This window comes from Sorghum bicolor, chromosome 2 (assembly GCF_000003195.3).
Source record: "Sorghum bicolor cultivar BTx623 chromosome 2, Sorghum_bicolor_NCBIv3, whole genome shotgun sequence".
Taxonomy (NCBI): Eukaryota; Viridiplantae; Streptophyta; class Magnoliopsida; order Poales; family Poaceae; genus Sorghum; species Sorghum bicolor.
In genome coordinates, this window is record NC_012871.2 from 49995262 (window position 1) to 50014344 (window position 19083).

General features: G+C 40.1%; 2 protein-coding genes across 2 annotated transcripts; both read left to right on the forward strand.

Annotated features, from left to right (window-relative positions):
- On the forward strand, window positions 57–6190 carry LOC8064667 (protein PHR1-LIKE 3). Its single transcript, XM_002459956.2, has 5 exons — window positions 57–618; window positions 694–748; window positions 4671–4740; window positions 4864–4933; window positions 5576–6190. The coding sequence occupies exons 1-5, from the start codon at window positions 571–573 to the stop codon at window positions 5888–5890; spliced, it is 558 nt and encodes a 185-aa protein (XP_002460001.1). The 5' UTR covers window positions 57–570; the 3' UTR covers window positions 5891–6190.
- LOC8064668 (myb family transcription factor PHL7) lies at window positions 12999–17808 on the forward strand. Its single transcript, XM_002459957.2, has 7 exons — window positions 12999–13311; window positions 14192–14411; window positions 15335–15411; window positions 15500–15542; window positions 15620–15677; window positions 16226–16295; window positions 16895–17808. The coding sequence occupies exons 2-7, from the start codon at window positions 14204–14206 to the stop codon at window positions 17354–17356; spliced, it is 918 nt and encodes a 305-aa protein (XP_002460002.1). The 5' UTR covers window positions 12999–13311; window positions 14192–14203; the 3' UTR covers window positions 17357–17808.

Genomic DNA, 19083 nt, shown 5'->3' on the forward strand with positions numbered 1-19083 from the left:
TGGCCTGTATTGGTGAAGTTTGATTGTTAGAGACAATGTTATGAGGTTGGTTAGTGTAGAATTTTTAACATAATGCTAGTTGCTGGAAGTTGATCTGTTTGGCCTAGCAAAAAGTTGGTAATGTTTTCCGTAAGGTACTTATTAGCATACGCAAGCTTGGCTCTTGCATATTTGTAGCTTTATATGGTTTTTTCTTGTTCAAATTTCAGGCGCCAAGCATTTCTATTTATTTTTTTGTTAATCTCTCGGTGGACTCATTTCTGGCATCAATGGCTAGTTAAATCTAGCTATAGATGGTAAACATTTAAAGCTAAGGTAGCATATGTTTCCTTGTATGGTTTTGAAGTTCTACCATGATTTTTTATGTGAACTGGGGCAGAGTAGTTACCACTGTCACCAAATCCATTTGGATATCGAATTGTCGCTCCAATTAGTAGTATGCCATTAGTTACTTGTTATCACTAAACTAGGAGAGTATACTATTTTAAATTCTAGTTTCATTTGTTTTGAAAATATTTTTAATGAATAAATAATTATGCAGAAGCAACACCCAAAACTATCTTGAGGACAATGGGTGTTAAGGGTCTTACTCTTTTCCACTTAAAGAGCCATCTTCAGGTACTTTGGCATGTGCTTGCATGTTCCTCAAAACTCTTGAAAATAACTGGTTCTAAAAGTTTCCCATGTGACCAGAAATACAGATTAGGGAAACAATCTGGTAAAGAGGGGTCAGAGCAATCAAAAGATGGTAAGTAAGTTATGTTAATCAATGTTTTGAACATTTTATTTTCTTCAATTAATATTCAATTCTTTTTGTCAAAGTTCATTTTCTTTGTGACACCCTGTATGCATGTTTATATTATTCCGATTAATTAATGGTCTCTCTATGTTAGCTTCATCAAATTTTTTTCATAATTATGAAGCGATATATTATTTATGTGAGTACATATTGTATGTAGTCTTCTTATGGCAGAAGAAAACCGATGGTAAATGTTCGGGAAAAAAACCGATAGTAAGTTTGTAAAGGAAAACATTATCTTTTCTAATTATAAAATAGACATTTATTATGAATCAACAGCCTCTGAACTTAAGATGTAGAATGAGTCTAATGAGGAAGACTACAGGAGATGAGGAAGACTACAGGAGGGGTCAGAGTAGCTTGTTCTTATGGTTAATGGGGATACCAGAGCAAAATGGAACTGCTGAAATTGCTGTAGGGGTGGATTTAGGCCTAGGGCCACTGGGGCCGCGGCCCTAGCCGTAGCCCAAAAAGTTCAGGTACGACTTTAAAAATCCTATCGCCTAATTCCGCACTGCTATGGGCCGGTCCTAGTCATCCACCCATGGCAGGCCTAGACAGCAACAAACTTCCTTGGCCCCCTCCTGATCCATCAAATCTATTGGGGCCTTGTTTAGTTCCCAAAATATTTTGCAAAATTTTTCACATTCCCCATCACATCGAATCTTACGGCACATGCATGGAGCACTAAATATAGATAAAAGAAATAACTAATTACACAGTTTACCTGTAATTTGCTAGACGAATCTTTTGAACCTAGTTAGTCCATGATTGGACAATATTTGTCAAATACAAACAAAAGTGGTGCTATTCATATTTTGCAAAAATTTTAGGAAGTAAACAAGGCCTGGATGTAGTGCTGACTGTGTGTTTGTCGCCTCTCCTCCGACTCCCTGCCTCTGCCCCTCATTCCAGACCGCCAAACCCTAGCTTGGTAGCTCCTACAATCCCCCAAACACAACTGACAACTCCACAGTCCAGTTGCATCTGGCCAAATTGATTCATGGCCAATGACAGGCCCGTGTGGCTGGCGTTGGGGCGCTGCTTGTGTGCAGGCAGACGGGTCGGAGGAGCACAAGGCCAGTGGTTATGCATGCAGTATCAGTAGGAAGGCACTGAAAGTAGCAGTACTGGTCAACAATTCTCGCCACATAGATGGTTGCAAATTGCAATGAACATAGGTTCTCTATATTTCCAATTGCAGTTTGTTTGCAAGTATAGCAATTGAATTCTCATATCTTGTTTAAAATAAGTTGCCTCAGTTACCACAACTAGTGCAAGTTGACATGTTTCATTCTTGAATAATGTTTGTAACTATTTCATTAATTTTTTAAAAAATCATGGGTTACCTCAAAATAGAACATGATGTGGCGATTCACCAGCTCTGCCACTGAATTACTGCATCATAGGAGTTAGAAGACAGAGTGTTCTGGTGGTCCTTCCCTAGTAAAATGTCATGATCTGATGGCACGGACATTTGTTAGTTGATAAGGATGTATTGATACTATAATTTGTAAACCGATAGTTATATACGTTCAAAATGCCGTATCAAACAAAAACTGAACTTGCCTCATATAACCTCCCAGGAGGTTACACACATGTGCTACTAAAAATGATACAATGTTGATGCATATTGTCATTCTTTGACATGGCCTCCAAGATATGTTCTCATTTGCGATTTCAATTCGTTTTCCCCAGTGCAAATTAAGTTTAAGGCGTGGATTTAGCACTTGGTGGCTTGACCTCAGTTAAGTGAATGTGGGGGCCAAGCATCACCATTTTCGTGTGATAGAGTAACAAACCATGCAGCGCTCGCATGTGTAGCTGGATGGGCTGATGATTTGCTAGTGAACCTTGAGACCCAAGGGGCAGTACAGGGCTACAGGCATAGTAAAACTGACTACAGATGTAGCAGATTTTAGTTAGATCTGGATTGTTAGCCTATTGTAATTATAGTGCTGTCCAGCAGATTTGCCTTTATATGCATGATCCACGGAAACTGCACCTTGCTGCCCTTAAGCGGATTCTGCGCTACCTACAGGGCACTCTCTCCCTTGGCTTGACCATGCGCCGTTCATCACCTACTGAGCTCGTTGTCTATACGGATGCCGACTGGGCTGGCTGTCCCGACACTCGCCGGTCGACTTCTGGCTACGCAGTGTTCCTCGGAGATAACTTGGTGTCTTGGTCCTCCAAGCATCAGCATACGGTCGCCCAGTCCAGTGCCGAGGCCGAATATCGAGCTGTGGCTAATGGTGTTGCTGAAGCTACTTGGCTCTGCCAACTGCTCCATGAGCTTTGCCACCCGCCTCGTCGTACCACCCTGGTCTACTGTGACAATATCAGTGCTGTGTATCTCTCCAGCAACCCGGTGCAACATCAGCGGACGAAGCATGTATCTCCACTTTGTTCGGGAGAGGGTCGCCCTCGGTCATGTTCGGGTCCTTCATGTCCCTACGACATTCCAGTACACCGACGTCTTTACGAAGGGCCTTCCTACTTCCTTGTTTCAGGAGTTTCGGTCCACTCTAAATGTTCGATGTGCTCCCGGTCAGACTGTGGGGGAGTGTTAGCCTATTGTAATTATAGTATGTGTAATTATAGTAGGTAGCCCTTGATTTGTGGCATGTACCACGCCTGTGCGGTTGGCTCATGAGCCACCCCGGCGTCCATACGTACTTATGCATATTCATTGAATGGAATCAATCATTCCAAATACACTTTCATGGATTATTTGTGACTCGTGAATATGAGAAAATTAGCCCTTTCATAATCCAATCACTTGGAATAATGCCCACCCTTCTGTGTTTTAATATTTGAACTTTGTTTTGAAGGAGCACCTGACCACCTTTCACTAGAATAATCTGTATAGGAAGAAGCATGTTACAGTTAGTCGGTGAATACTTTTTCTCTCAAATGTGCAGGAGAACTGCATGCCATTGCATTAAGAAGAAGAAGAAATTATATATTTACAATAACCCCACACACCAAACAAACTTCAGGTTGCATACTCAGTAGAGACAAAAGATAAACCCGACCAAAGCTAGCAAAATGACCTTAAGTGGCAGCAACCTCAAGTTGCGCCGAACGCCAGCTCCTGCTAGACACCAAAGGTGTCCTTCCTCAGTTATCTGTCTGAGGATTGACTGCATGCTTATTTGCTCACAAATTTTCACATGTATTGTAGCAGAAAACTGTGGATTACTATTATGGATTTGAAAATGTTTTGGGGATCTGCCATCTGGGCACATCCCTTCTAATTTAAGAGAGTCATGCTTCTGATAGGATCACCACACTACTGACATGGTTAATCATCTGACATGCATAATCATGTCCAGATGGAGGCCTCCAATTGCTTCCGCTTATATGCAATAATGATTTTTTTTAAAAGGAACAAATTTAAAACCATATGTTTGTTTTGTGGCACTGCAGTGTTTGTTTATATTATTACTAAATTAAATGGTGTTATCTTTTTTTCTTGAAAACGCAGGAGAGCTGCACTTCATTATATTAAAAAGAAAATGAGACAAGAACCACCACACTTAATTAAACGGTGTTGTCATTGCATACCACCTTTCCTCTGCAGTTATCGTGTCTTTGCCAAATCTTTAGCATGGCCTGTATGCAGGTTTTTCTTAATTGTATGATACTGCATGGTTTAGTATTATCAATCATCAGTAATGAAATAAAATAGAGGAATATCTAGTGAAAACCCATGTATGTATGTGACCTGTATATAACTTCTTACCATATGGCATATGTTCGAGTTCTCCATTATTTTTAGTTAATGTTTGAAAGCAGTGAAAGGATTCTTTTGGTTCTTGTACTAATTTCTGGTCTCTGTTTGCGCTTACCTTTCCCCAAACTGCAGCATCCTATCTTCTAGATGCTCAAAGTGGAATGAGTGTGTCCCCTAGAGTTCCTGCCCAGGAAATGAAAGAGTATGGTTCATCTGATATTCCTTGACCAGCATATTAGTTTATTCTTCTTCGATTGAATACTTTTAGAATATTTACTGTGATTGTGCTATTTGAAAGAGTTAATGTCACGATTACTTGCTGCAGAAGCCAAGAAGTTAAAGAAGCACTGAGAGCACAGATGGAGGTGCAACGAAGACTGCATGAACAAGTGGAGGTAATTCTGATTGTGTGTTCTATTATGCTCTTGAACTAGTTTTCTGAGTTCTGTAAAGCAAGAAAATGGGAACTCTTGTATTTCTGCAGTAGTTTTTCTTTTGACCATTCATTGAGCTAAGAAGTGAAGCTTGGACTAGAATTGGTTAATATACCCTTTATATGTGAATGATGCAGAATCTTTAAGTTTCACTTATCCATAATTCACTGAAACTGGTGAGCTGCATTTGAATTCTAGTTGAAAGGACAGTCTCATTAATGGAATGAGTCAATTCTTTTGAAGGAATTATGAATCCACCAGCGAAATTTTCCATAATCTGTGTGTTCTGGCTTGAAAGTAGTATTTTTAAAGGGTCCTTTCAGGTTTGGAAAAAAATGTGTTCATTAAATTGTTTCTTAATAAAGGTAAAAGCAAAACCGCAGGAAACAAATGATTAGTTTAGGCACTGAGATTAACTGAAACATTGTGGACAACAGGACCTTCAGGATCTGCTCCCTATGGAGCATGTCTGAACCCAATGTGGGATGCATCTGTTTGTAACAGTCACCACAGTTTGTGCGTGAAGAAATTTGAAGTGTCAACTTGAAAAGCTGCATACGAGGCCTGCTCATTACAATCTTTGGCTGCTTTTCCTATTACCAGGTCCAAAAGCGTGTGCAGATCAGAATGGAAGCGCTTCAGAAGTACATCGACAGTATCCTAGGGAGCGCATGCAAGATGGTCACTGAACAGTTCGCTTCAAGTGGCTTCAGTATCTCCGACCCTGATCTCCCGGAGATATCCCCTGGAGGGATCATGTGTGGCCCCACGGACACACTGAGCTCCTCAGTGTTCAACCAGCTTTCTGTCAGTTCCATCGACTCGCACAGTCCAGGAGGCAAACCTTCTCCATCAGGCATGGAAGGTCCGCCATTGCTCCTCCAGAAGTCCCCTGAGCTGAAGCGGAGGTCCTCTTGAACTGTGACAGCAAATTCTGAGGGTGGTGATGGCTATCTTTGGTAGTGATGTGCAATATGGTGGTGACAAGGAAATGGTGGTCCGGTCTTGTGGTAGCTGACTTTCTCCAGGTAGCAGGGTGTACTGTGTTTGTCATGGGATTATGATTCTAGCATCCTTAGCACACTTGAAATGTTGACTCGTGTCCTACTGTCGTTTGTGTTAATCCATGTATGCACAATGATTCATGTTGGGACATGTTAACAGCAGATGTTTCAAGCTTCGTATCTGTCTCAATTGCCCATGCAGGCTTCCCAACAATTCCTGCAATTTAACTTAAAATACTATTTAACTCTGAAAGGTTCATACTGACTTTGTAATCTGCAAACTGCTTGCACATCCTTTCTCTCTGAATGAACTTAGGCCTTGTTTAGTTCCGAAAAGTGAAAAGTTTTCGGTACTGTAGCACTTTCGTTTGTTTGTGACAAATATTATCCAATCATAGACTAACTAGGATCAAAAGATTCGTCTCGTGATTTACAGCTAAACTGTGTAATTAGTTTTTATTTTCGTCTATATTTAATGTTTCATGCATGTGCCACAAGATTCGATGTATTCGATGTGACGGGGAATCTTGAAAATTTTTTGGTTTTCAGGGTGAACTAAACAAGGCCAGTTACTGAAACTGTGAACTGTATTTTCTTTTCTTCTTTTGAAAGATTGAACTACTTATTCAGCACAAGATGTATGAAACAGAACTCCAGCAGCTTTTAATGCCTCTAATGATTTGAAGTTGTTAATGACGTGAAGTCTTTTCATCAAAAAAAAATGACGTGAAGTCTTCAACTCTGCATTTTCACAATTTTCCTAAGTTGTCGAATATCCCTGGCCCACTGTTGGATGAATTCTCATCCAAACAATTTTGATGATTGATTAATCAACATTGAATTTGCTCCAAATTTCATTTCCCAGCATAAATTTGCAGGATCATACCACACCACCATTGAACTCAAAACGGTAGGATCAGTTCGTTTTCGTTCACAATGTAACACTCTGGTGTTAAGCGAACTAAAATATGACATGTCATCATGAGCATTTCATAATAGGTTGTTAAGCACACACTAATGCATTTAACTTAAAATAAGTTTAATTTGAATGAATGTGTTTAGGAAGCCTAAGTGTGTTTATTTTATGTATGGATGCTTGTTTTGGAGTTTAAAAACCTTGGGTGCAAGTTTTCCGAAAAACTTAGGGGGGGAAAACCCTAGTTTGCAAAACCCTAGATTTACCCCCTTTTGTGTAATTCAAAAACCAAGCAAAATTTGAAGTTGAGTTCAAAAGCAAAGTTGTAGATCTTGTCAAGATGTACAACTTTGGTGTTTTGAGTTTTTGAAGTTTCAGTACAAAATTCAAAGTAATTTTGAAAATACAGATTTCCGGAAAATGTCCCCTTTTCTAACTTAAATCTCCAATTCAAAATCTATTTGGAATTTTGAAAAGTGGTCAACATGAAAGTTGTAGAGCTTGAAAAGTTGAACAACTTTCATGTTGGAAGTTTTTCAAGTTGTTATGCAAAATCAAAAGTAATTTTAGAAATTCTGTTTTGCCCCAATTCAAAAATTTGGAATTAAGCTTGAATTTCAAACTGTTTGGCCAATTTAGCTATTTTCCACTCAGAATTAGCTCTGGCCACCAAAAGATGTTTTGTAACTTACAAAATTTTGCACAAGTTTCTTTTTGGTGAAAATTTGGTTTCAGTTCAACTTTTGGACGACTTTTGATAAACCAGACAAAAAGGGGGGGGGATAAGCTTTGGCTCCTGTTCATGGCGGTGGACACCCGAGTCTGGATCGGTGAATGCCAGCGCATGGCCACCGTTTTACCGCGTCCACGCGCGTGTTCACGTCCGTGACGATGTGGAGCAGCTGCTGGCAACCAGAGGCGCGACGTGCCCTTCTCTGCTGCGCTCGTCGACTCCATTTCCGCCACCGGAGCACCGAGGAGCAGTACACCGTCCCTATCCAAATTGGCCGTGCTCGATCCTCCTCGCATCAAATTGAGCCGTCCACGATGATCGCCACCTCCTTGCGAACCCAGAGCACCACCAAGTCCACTCAATAAACCTCCCAATCGCCAGGGCGTCGCCATCCTCTCCATCTCCGGCCAGAACTGCCGCCGTGGGGTTCTTGCCGTGGCCACGGAGTTCTAGTCGGTATCACGTTTCCCTGGAAGCTGTTTCGAGTTCCTCTTGTGTTCTAGTAGCTCATGCTCTCTCTCTTTTCCTTTGGGCGCGAACAGAATCGCCGGAACGAGCTCACCGGAGCCGGAGCGCCCGCCCGATCACACTGTCTCCGTCGCCAGCAACTTCAGCTGTTTCTCCCGCCGTGGTGGAGTGAGCATCGTGTTCCCTAAATCTCCTTGAAGCTCCTTGTTCCTCTTGTCTACGCTCTACCGAGCTCTAGTGTCCGGTCTACGGATGACCGCCATGGCCGTCCGCCATGCTCGCGGCCGAGGTAGAAGGAGGGAGGTAGAGTCTCTGCGAATAGTACCTATGGGGTCGTAAACTCGAGGCGAAGCCGATGCGCGCGCACGCGAGGGCCGAAGACCTCTCTACCGGCCGCTGGAACGGCGGCAGTGTCGCCGCGCGTGAAAGGGACGGAGCTGACAGGTGGGGTCTGCCTGTCAGTGTCCCGCGTGAGAGAGAGGGAGAGGACGCGGGAGTGCGCAGCGTCCGCGCGGGCCGTGTGGAGTGGGCCGGCCTGCGGGCCGATTTTTGGTCCACTGTGCAGTAACGTTTTTCTTTTTCTTTTTCTGCAGTTTTGGTTTTATATTTGAATTTATGTATTAAATCATGTGCTGATCCAAAAATTATGGAAATTTTTGTATAGCTTTCTTAAAATGAGTAGAACACATGAAAAATATTAGATTCCATTTTCTGGCAGTTTGTATATATATGAAAATTGTCCCTGTTTAATAATAAATCAATCTTCCATGATTTTTAGTAAATTATGGGTATATCCATAAATCATGAAATTTAATATGTGAACTTGTGTTAATATTATCTAGCTTCAGAAATTATTTCAGCTCTGTTTGATAAAATATGCTATGTTTCTTAACAAAGCTATTTAAAATGCTTATAAAAGAAATAGAAATAATTAATCCCTTTAGGATTTGGGTGATATTTTGGATTGTTTGATAACCATGGTCACTTAGCATGATATGCTCCCTGGTTATGGTTTATTTTCATATAAATAATCCTTATGATATGATAAGTTCACAATATTGCTTAATAAAGATGATAAAACTTGTTTAGAAATAATCTATGTTTTTGAGTGGCTAAGTTAGTTGTTTCTATACCGTGAAAGTAAATTGTACTCGAGATAATCATAGTTTGTTGTTATCATCCCAGAACATGTAACCTATCTTTATCATGCCTTAAGTATATCATAATCATGCATATGCACTTTTACGTATAGAATACGCTTCGGAAGAATCTGATCCTCAGTGGGTTTCTTCCGAGTTTGAGGATCCTTCGAGAGTAGTTGAGTTGCCGAACGTCCCCTCTGACCAAGGCAAGCCCCGGACATTAAACTCTACCCTTGTATTTTCATAAAGTTATTTATATCACTTGAGTTAATATGATGCATTAGGTGAATAGGAGTTGAGTGAATCCTATTTGCTGCATTATCTACCTTGATGATTTTCATATTAACCTTGATACCTGCTTTATGAGAATGCTTAGTATGCTTAGCCCTGCTCATTAGATAAGTTTTCAAATGAGAAAGTTTGAAGGGTTGTTGTGACATACTTTTATGGTTAATGATGTTTAAACTTGAGACCGGTCGGTGGACTTGCTTTAAGAATGGAGTCTTAAAGTAGTGTCTCCAACTGTGTCGATTAAGGACCGTTCCGTTGTTGGCCTGTTGTGATTGAGAACTTTGAGTACAGCCCACATGCGGCGGTAAGCCTTACCTATAGCTATTCCGATACTTGAGAACGGCTAACCGCGTACTGGGAGTGGAGAGATGGCGAGAGTAGCGTGTACCCACCTTACGGATCTGAGATGACCGGGAAACATCTAGATTGGCTGTAGGATGGTGGTGTACTGTACTCTCGGGTGACGCTGGACCCGTTCTTGTATGGGAGGATCTATAGAAAAGGTTGACGTATGCAAGATTAAGTTCTACATATGTCGTGTGGTACTGAATCCCCAGCTGGGTTTAATCGATTCGAATCGCCGTGTTTCCTCGGATATGGAGCCTCAATCCTCACCCCATCATCGTAGTAATAAGTGAATCTTTGGTATAAGAAAGAGATGTTATGTTTATGAAAGTTGGATAATGATCTTGGCTAGTTATAAGTGATAATCTTGAGTTAAAACTTGAAAGTAGGTTTTACTTTTAGTAAGCTTTTATGCAAAAGAAATACTTGATCTTGATAAAGCTTTACCTTGAACCCCTATAGCCTGCATACCTGAGTCTCCACCTCTTTTATAGTCGGTTAAGTCTTGTTGAGTACTTTTGTACTCAGGGTTTCTTAACCCATGTTGCAGGTGAATCTCTTGTTTATCCTTTTGATGGTCATGGTTATTTTACTCTTGTGGAGGAGAGTGATGATGATGAATCTGATGTGTGACCTTGGGCAAGTAAAAACTCGTTGTGTGATCTATGGTTTATGTAATATAAAGTTCCGAAGCGTTTATGTATCAAATACTTATGGTTTGTAAACTATGCACTTAAGTTTCAATCTATGTTATGTAACCTTTCCGCTTTTACTCTGATTTCTCTTATCTATGAAATGTTGTAATACTGTGATGCTTGATGAGGGAATTCCTGAAAAGAATGTTACGTGGATGATTCGGGTTTCCCGAGGACACCCGACAGACTTCTTAAGTCATTTGGAACTCGTGCACGTCGATCAGAAGTCTTTTGGACAATGAAGTGTGCATGGGGGCCACTTAATTCAGGAGGTTCTGCCACACACAAGTAGTACATGTCACTTTTGTGGGATGTCACTGTCACCTTAATAACATTAACTCCAATTTGCCATGGCCAATTAACCGGCTCCAGCACACACAACAAGGGTTCAAGGGGAAGAGAACATGGCTCACATCAGTGACTTGTCCAAAGGACGGAAAGCGAATATTCGCAGCATCGTCCTGAAGATGCCTGCAATACAAGAATCCAAAACCAGAGCAAAATGCAAATACAATAAGCCTTGGGATGGGTTACTGTCGACAACGACCAGCTCGGTTCCAACTAGTTGTACAACACTGTATTAACACTACTAGTTTACTACTGTGGCCTTATTTAGATTTTTTTTTTATTTTAACACTGTAACACTTTTGTTTTATTTGACAAATATTGTTCAATTATAGAGTAACTATCGCGATTTATAGGTAATATATTTAATTTTTATCTGTATTTAATGCTTCATACATGTGCCGCAAACTTCGATGTGACAGAAAATCTTAAAAAAATTTTGTTTTTGAGGTGAACTAAATAAGGCCTATCTCAAGATGAAATCAAGGCCTGGCACTGACAGCAGATGTGATAGTTCCAACAACAATGGTAATTCTGAGAAAAGCAGTGCTTGGACGTACATGTAATTTCTGGTAATAATTCTGAGAAAGCCGTGTTTGGACGCACACGTAATTCTGGAGCAAGCTGAGGTGCAGACATAGAGCCTTGCCTTGTAGGACTCCTACAGAAGAGTAACAACAGGCTTTGGACCGTTACGCACCCCATGGGCCAATTAGCATTTGCCAGCTCGGCATGTCACACACAGCTAGCTTTTTTTCTAGTCCTACGTGGCATGCAGGCCGACCGCCATTTAATTTTGGCCAGAAACTGAGAGCTGTACTTGTCGTCGCCTGGGCATTTATATACGCTGCAGGTGATGCCATATGGTTTGGTTAATGTTAATGACGTCTAGGTTCATGGAGGCCTCTACTAATAACAAGAGTCCAGGTTCGTAGACGGCTAATGATTTTGCTTTGTGGGCGTCGATAGCTGTATAAATGTATACTGTTTCTTTACACATCATCACTCATTTGCATTGTACACTACACATCTTGTTTGTTGCAGTAGGCTACTAGCATACAAACGTGTCCAGAATTTATAAATTCTGTATTGCTACATTTTCATCGTTTTCTCCAATCTTGTTCAAGTGGAGTAGACAACTACTACGACATATTTGGATGACTGCTGCACATAAAGTGCAGTGGACAAATTGTTGGAGGATACACCTAACGCCTTAGCGCGGCGAACAAACTTTGGCAAGGTTTTGAGTCTAAAAAATATGGGTTTGCAGTCTGAAAACATATGACAAGATAAACTACGATGAAGAATCGTTCAAACAACTGTCATAAAAAATCTAGTAAAGTATTGTAAAGCATGGTAATGATGAATCAGACAATTCCAGTTTAGACTTAATTATAAATGAGAAATAGGAATGGGTCTAGCGATTTTTTCTATTCCACAAATCTGTAATGTGGTACAACGGTATGCCATATGCCCATATCTATAAGGAGATTGTACTTGGAACTAAATTTTTACAAAACAAGTTAATAAGCATCCATGCAAAGACAGACAAATCATGCTAACTTTTGACTCCCGTAAAAAAGCACCAGCACAAACACACGTGGTATCAGCTACTCTCCACCTCTGAACGAATGGATCTAATAAAGCCTCATTGTTGATAATACTACTGTTGTTTTTTTTCGCTCACAAACTCAAATAAAAAAGTTGTTCCATTTCGTCATTCTTGTGGTCTGAAGTCCACAACCTTATTTCAAGTGTGTGGTTTTTTTGGGTCCTTTTTGCCAAGAACAATGATCTTTTCCCCTTTGTGTGTGATATAAACATCAAAACAAAAAAAGTGCCACAGAAAAAGCACCCGTTTCCATTGAAAAAACCATCCTCACCTTTAAAACGAAATCCAAATTTCGTTAAAATTACAATTATAATGTTACTAGTAAGAAAAATCTTTTTTGGCCCAACCCTAAAGTAGACTTTGGATGTGTGAATATGTTACTGCCATGGCGGACTTTTTTTTCTTTTTGTTTGTTTGGTCTAATCTAGTGTCATCTTTAGTGACGCCGTCTTCCTTGCTCGCTTATAAACCAACAAAGCGATGGTCAGGTGGGATATATTCGCCAACAAACCCATTTTCCCGTCTCCACTTGTTCCTCCTCCTCTCTCGCCTTCCTCCACCGGCCTCCTCCCCCAACTCCGTCCCCCCATTACCGTCAGCGCCTTAACGTCAGCGGGCGGCGCCACCGCCGGCGACGGGGCCCGCATCGAGCCAGGCTTCCCCAGGCCCGTCCTCCATCGTCGGGGAGGCGACGCCGTGGTCCCGCCCTCTGGGCTGGCTGGGCGTGGAGGGGACGGGACTACTGGAGATCCGCGCGTCTCTGCTTGGATTGCGTCCTTCTCTCGCCGGTAAGCCAGCCACCCTGCCTCGCTCATGTTCCACGGATTCCCCTGCATGTTGTGCCAGGTTAACTGGTTGGTTTTATTAGTTCCCGACCAAATCCAAATCTTCCTATCTTCTCTGTCTCGATTCCGTTTCTGCGTGGTCACTGGTAATCTAGTCTATGCTAGCATCCAAAACACGGCCCGATTAGCCTAGTTCCCTATTCTCCCTTTCTCAGCACTAGCAGGAGCGATTGGTCGATCTCATTTCACGCCACACCATAGGACTTGGCATCGGCCCCAAAATTGGGGTTAAAGTTTGATTTCCAATTTAATTAATTATGTTTTTCTTTCTAAAAGAAAATTGGGCCTTCAGCTGAAGGAATCATTTAGTGCCCCTCTCTTTTTTTTAATAACAATTTCATGCCCCTCTTTAGTATTAGCTTACCTCTATCTGAATTCATGCCCCTCTTTAGTATTAGCTTACCTCTATGTGAATGGAGAATAGTAGCAATTGACGGTCACTGCTAGAGTGTCTGACTAGTCTACTGTTAGACATCTGCTGTATCTGTACACTTATGTTTTTCTCCTTTTAGGGCAGGATTAGTCTCCTCTCGCTCCACGAGAAAGTTGTATCTCCGTTAATCTTACTTCTGATTGCCATGTCTTAATGAGGAGCATATGCCATGCATGATACATCTCTTGAACCTTTCATCTCTCTCACAAGATGGATACAGAAGCAATAGTTTTGTGCCATCTCCTCTATGTTTTCTTTACTTTTGTTGTTGTGCATAACTTTATAGCACCCAGAAAGAATCGTTTTTTGTCACCATAAATGAAAATGACCCTTTTCTTTAAATATTATCAAACATTTGGCTCTTCATGTCTCTGTTTCTTCTCCTTGCAGAGGGTATGAGCAATGTACTCACCAAAACCAGAATCTAGTTTTGCCCCAAATCCCAACTCAGGCACACACCAGCAGCAAATGGAATTACCTGGAGCCAACATGGGTCCTAGTAATGGAGCAAATAACAATACCAACATGGCTGCAAGGCAACGCTTACGCTGGACAAATGAACTGCATGAAAGATTTGTTGAGGCTGTTACTCAACTTGGTGGCCCTGATAGTATGCGCTCATACTACTGCTCATCTACATCCATCCAGTTCTTTAATTTGATTTTACTGAACATTTAAGCAGGATTTTTTTCTTGTATAATTACACTTTTTCCTCTCTCTCTCTCTCTAGATGTCATGAAATCATATTCTATCAAACAAATATTCTTTTTCAATACTCAGCTTTTTTACGCGTCGTATTAGTCCTAAGTCAAACATTTGTAACTTTCATCATTGATTTCAAAAGAATTTATGTAGGTTTATGACAGAAGATTTATGTTTTTAGATTCCCTATGAGAAATACTTTCATAATATGTAATTCATATGTTGTGAAACTATAAGGATTTTTTTTTGAAATAGATGGTCAAAGATAATAATGTTTGACTTAGGACAGCTAATGCGACATGTAAAAAAGAACAGAGGGAGTATTATGAAAATATGATTGCTCTGTGGGGGAATAAAATGTACGCGATTCTGGACTTCAATACAAATGTGGATGAGTTGCAAAAGCTACCAATCTGAGATGCCTTAGCTTGGGGATTATGAGTTGCCCACTGAGAACCCACTTTGAAGTTAGCTACAAGAAGCATCTGAGCCTTCCTATTACTTGGTGTTGAATTTGTCATAGTTTTCATAGGGACGCAATCTGCTTGAAGTTTTGGTTCATAAATTTCAAATATTCTTTTTGGGCTCTATTCTTGTCAAACTCTTAGTGGTAAAAGCTATTTTTCATGAATGGAATTAGTTGACCTATCCATAAAGAAGCAAAATTTGCAACTTAGTTTGGCAGGAATTTTGATGCCAAAGGAAACCTACAGATTTTTATGTGTGTTACTGTTCTACTTATCTGGGCTTATGGCCCTTTGAATTTTACTTGTACTATGTGGACATGTAATTTTCTGCTTCTGCTAACACTTAGTCGATCAAATAAAACAGGAGCAACTCCAAAAGGAGTTCTAAGAATTATGGGTGTACAAGGATTAACAATATACCATGTAAAAAGTCACTTGCAGGTATATTATTTCAGTGTGACACTTGCCTTTTAACAGTTTTTATTTGTCACTTTCACTGTTTACTTCAACTCCTCCGTTCATGTTTCAGAAATACAGGCTAGCAAAATATATTCCTGATGCTTCAACTGATGGTAGGTGTCTAAATTCATCACTATAAGTGTGATACTACAGTATTGTTTTAGTTCTTCCTAATTTGTATCTCATGCAGGAAACAAAGCCGATAACAAAGACCCAGGGGATTTGCTTGCCGGACTTGAGGGATCCTCGTATGAACACATAATTTTAATTCCTTTTAATTTTATTGAAGAAGGGCATAATTCAAAATTCATTTTTAGTGGAATTTTACTGGCCTAGTGGCATGTCATAAGATGGAAATATGATTGTCTATGCTAGATTTTACAATTTACTAAGAAAAATACATGTACTATAATGAATGCACTTGACTTTATGTGATTAGTTAGATGTGAACATATTGAAATTGTGTTACTGTTAGAACAATAATTCTGAAACTATAATTAGTTATGTGTGAACATATTGAAATTGACTACTTTATTGCATCCAGATGTTACATTCACCGCTCCACAAAAAAATGTTGATTTCATCTGCTCATTAGTTGTGACCTTACCGTAAGGTCCATAACTGTTAGACAGGAAATACAGAAAGGTCAAAATAACTTCAAAACTGAACAATAACATTTTTTATTTCTTCTGATGAAAATACTTTTTCCATTTTAGTCCCTTTTATTTCTTTTATACTAGATATATTTTTAATTTTTTACATAAGGACCTTCCATCATATAAGTTTTTGTTCACAGTGGATTGCCGATATCTGAAGCCCTCAAGCTGCAGATGGAGGTCCAAAAGCGGCTGCACGAACAGTTAGAAGTAAATCTTTCCTGGATGTTCTACCCTTTAGCTTTTGTTATCTTCATAATGTGTAGATCTGAGACACATACAAGGATACAGATATTTCTTCTAAAGTAATTTATTTATTGAACATATTTGTGGTACCTTCTGAAATGTTCACTTAGGGGTAGGTGGTAGGCCCTTAGCTGCGTACTGCAACTGAGACTCTCTTGTTACTAAATGTTTGTACTAGAAATATTTTTGTAGCTATCCTCTTGCAAAGTATCTAAGATAGGCAAATCCTGCATTAAATAAATTGTGCATCCAATGTTGTTTTCTCATACATTCTTTGTTATTTATAGCTGGTCTTGTGTTTGTTCTGCTAAAGTAGTAAAATCGTTTCATCATCTTATTTGCTAGTGAACAAAATCAATTTGTTTTTAATATTGTGATCTCAATGGTTCTATTTTATTATTAGTAGCTGCAAGTCTGCAATAAACATACTGTTCACATTTTACTTTAGTCTTATTCGTATTACCAAATTTGCAAAGGTAATTGGTTGAACAATTAGATACTTAGATATTAGATAAACAATGGACTTAGAATTCTTAGATGGTCTGATTTCACATTTTCTTTAGGTACAAAGGCAGCTGCAGTTGCGAATTGAGGCTCAGGGAAAGTACCTCCAGAAGATCATTGAAGAGCAGCAGCGCTTAACTGGTGTGAAATCTGAAACTCCTGCTGGAGGTGCTTCTGTCACAGTATCAAGTGATCAATTCCCTGACTCCGAGCGGACTGAGCCCTCGACTCCTGCACCAACATCCGAGTCTCCAACTCAAGTTGGTGCTTCCAATAGGGACCCCGGAGATCGAACTGAAGGAACCAAGAGCACCTGTCATGAGCCACTAACCCCCGATTCCAACTGCCAGAATGGCTCTCCCGTTGCTAGTCCAAACCATGAGAGGGCAGCAAAGAGGCAGCGGGGCAGTGGTACTGAATTCTTAGATTCTGAGTCTGAGTTTTCCCTTCCACGCCACATCTTTGAGTCGAGCTCAGGCTCAGAGTTCCAACAATACTCAATGTCCTACTCAGGACAGTAGCTTGTGTTGCTCACATAATCACTGTATCGTTGCTAGCTTGTTCAGCACGATGGGTAGGCTGATGTCTCAAGGAGTGTGTTGTGGTAGACAAAGCTGTAGGTGTTCAGTGAATGTTTACATGGTATACGTGACAGCTATTTACGTTCCTAGGTTTGTAACATGTATGTCCGTCTGCAGTTCAGTTGGAGATGCTTGAAGGCTAAGGTTCTGTTGTGTGTGACCTGTAGGCACGAGGCTGTCAGCTTGTATTCTCTTGGTAATCTGTGTCAGCAGAGCGTTAGCATTAAGTCAGTTAATTGAACAGTGCTGTTATCTGTAACGTCTGAGTTTGATCTGAAACTGCAGTTAATTGAGGAAGACATGAACAGTGCTGTGCTGATCTCAATTGGATTCCTGTGTTTAGATTCTCTTCATTTATGTGGAAGGGCAACAACTGTACTGCAATTTGTGTATGATCATTGCATTTCGGTTTGGGAGTTTGATCGCCAGTGTGTATTTGTGCTCACATTTTGCTTGTAAGTTTGACAAATCAGCTCAGGAGTAGAATGTAGCTACGACATGTGGCATTTGCCTTTTATGAAATGAACAAATGGAATATGTCGTTTGCCTTGCGATGGGAAAGGGCCTGTGCTAAAGTGGTAGAGTTGTCCACTCCGAAGCTACCTACCAAGATTCAAACTCTGTTGTACCTAAACACACATGGTTCCGCGTTCCGTGCTACTCTATGTTGCCAATGATCCAGTGCACGCCTGCCCACTCGAAGCTTGCCTCGTGTGGCTTTGATTGCAAATTCAAAACCTATTTTCAATTTTTTCACATGTGACTATAGCTTTGTACTACTTGCCACATGTGACTATTTTTCAAAACCTATTTGAAAAGTTTATGCCCATCAAATTGTCCCATACTATCTTCTTATTATCGAAATCTGATCAGCTAATGAGTTGCGCATCTTTGGAAGTATTCCCGCTGAGCTTCCACCTTCTTGGACGGATTTTGTCATCTTTCTCACTTTTCTAAACCATATGAAACAAGAGTTGGACATTACTGATCTTATTGGTTTTTTGGATATTGAAGAGAAGGCGAGAGCAAAAGACTGACAAAATGTTTGAGAGAAGTTCTGACACCCATGTGTCGCAAAAGAAAAATCCTCAAAATATCTACAATGCAGGAAAGAAGGAAAACAAGCAATAGCTCAAACAAAGAATGCAACTACTTTAAGAAGGGCAACTACATGGTAAGTATTCCCTCCATTTCAACATATAAGTCATTCCAAGAATCTTGGAGAGTCAAAACATCTCAAGTATGATCAAATTTATAGGATAACATAATAACATTTATGATACCAACTAAGTATCATTAGGTTCTTCATTAGTTATATTTTCATAGTATATATATTTGATGTCATAAGTCTTTGTAATTTTTTCTATAATATTGGTTAAACTTGAGATGTTTTTATTTTTCAAGATTCTTATAATGACTTATAATTTAAGATGGAGAGAGTACGTAGCAAGCCTAGTGATGATGAATAGGTGGAAGATTAAGATTTGCATACATGTTAAGTATGTTTACGCTAAGCTAGTTTGAACAACCTCATGTGCCAGTGCAACCGGGCATGAGATGCCAAATCCTTTTCAAAAAAGAAAAAAAAAGATGCCAAATACTTTTTCTTTCCTAAAAGTAAAGTAAAAGACAATGGGGGCACTCGTTAAAGCTTGTTGTGCTCATCA

What these genes read in the sequence shown, in the direction of transcription:
- LOC8064668 (XM_002459957.2), top strand. Translation starts at nt 14,204, where the DNA reads ATGTACTCACCAAAACCAGAATCTAGTTTTGCCCCAAATCCCAACTCA. An exon ending in TCCTGATGCTTCAACTGATG is followed by an intron (nt 15,543 to 15,619) that starts GTAGGTGTCTAA and finishes TATCTCATGCAG; the next exon opens with GAAACAAAGCCGATAACAAA. An exon ending in GCCGGACTTGAGGGATCCTC is followed by an intron (nt 15,678 to 16,225) that starts GTATGAACACAT and finishes TTTTGTTCACAG; the next exon opens with TGGATTGCCGATATCTGAAG.
- LOC8064667 (XM_002459956.2), top strand. Translation starts at nt 571, where the DNA reads ATGGGTGTTAAGGGTCTTACTCTTTTCCACTTAAAGAGCCATCTTCAG. An exon ending in CCTGCCCAGGAAATGAAAGA is followed by an intron (nt 4,741 to 4,863) that starts GTATGGTTCATC and finishes TACTTGCTGCAG; the next exon opens with AAGCCAAGAAGTTAAAGAAG. An exon ending in GACTGCATGAACAAGTGGAG is followed by an intron (nt 4,934 to 5,575) that starts GTAATTCTGATT and finishes TCCTATTACCAG; the next exon opens with GTCCAAAAGCGTGTGCAGAT.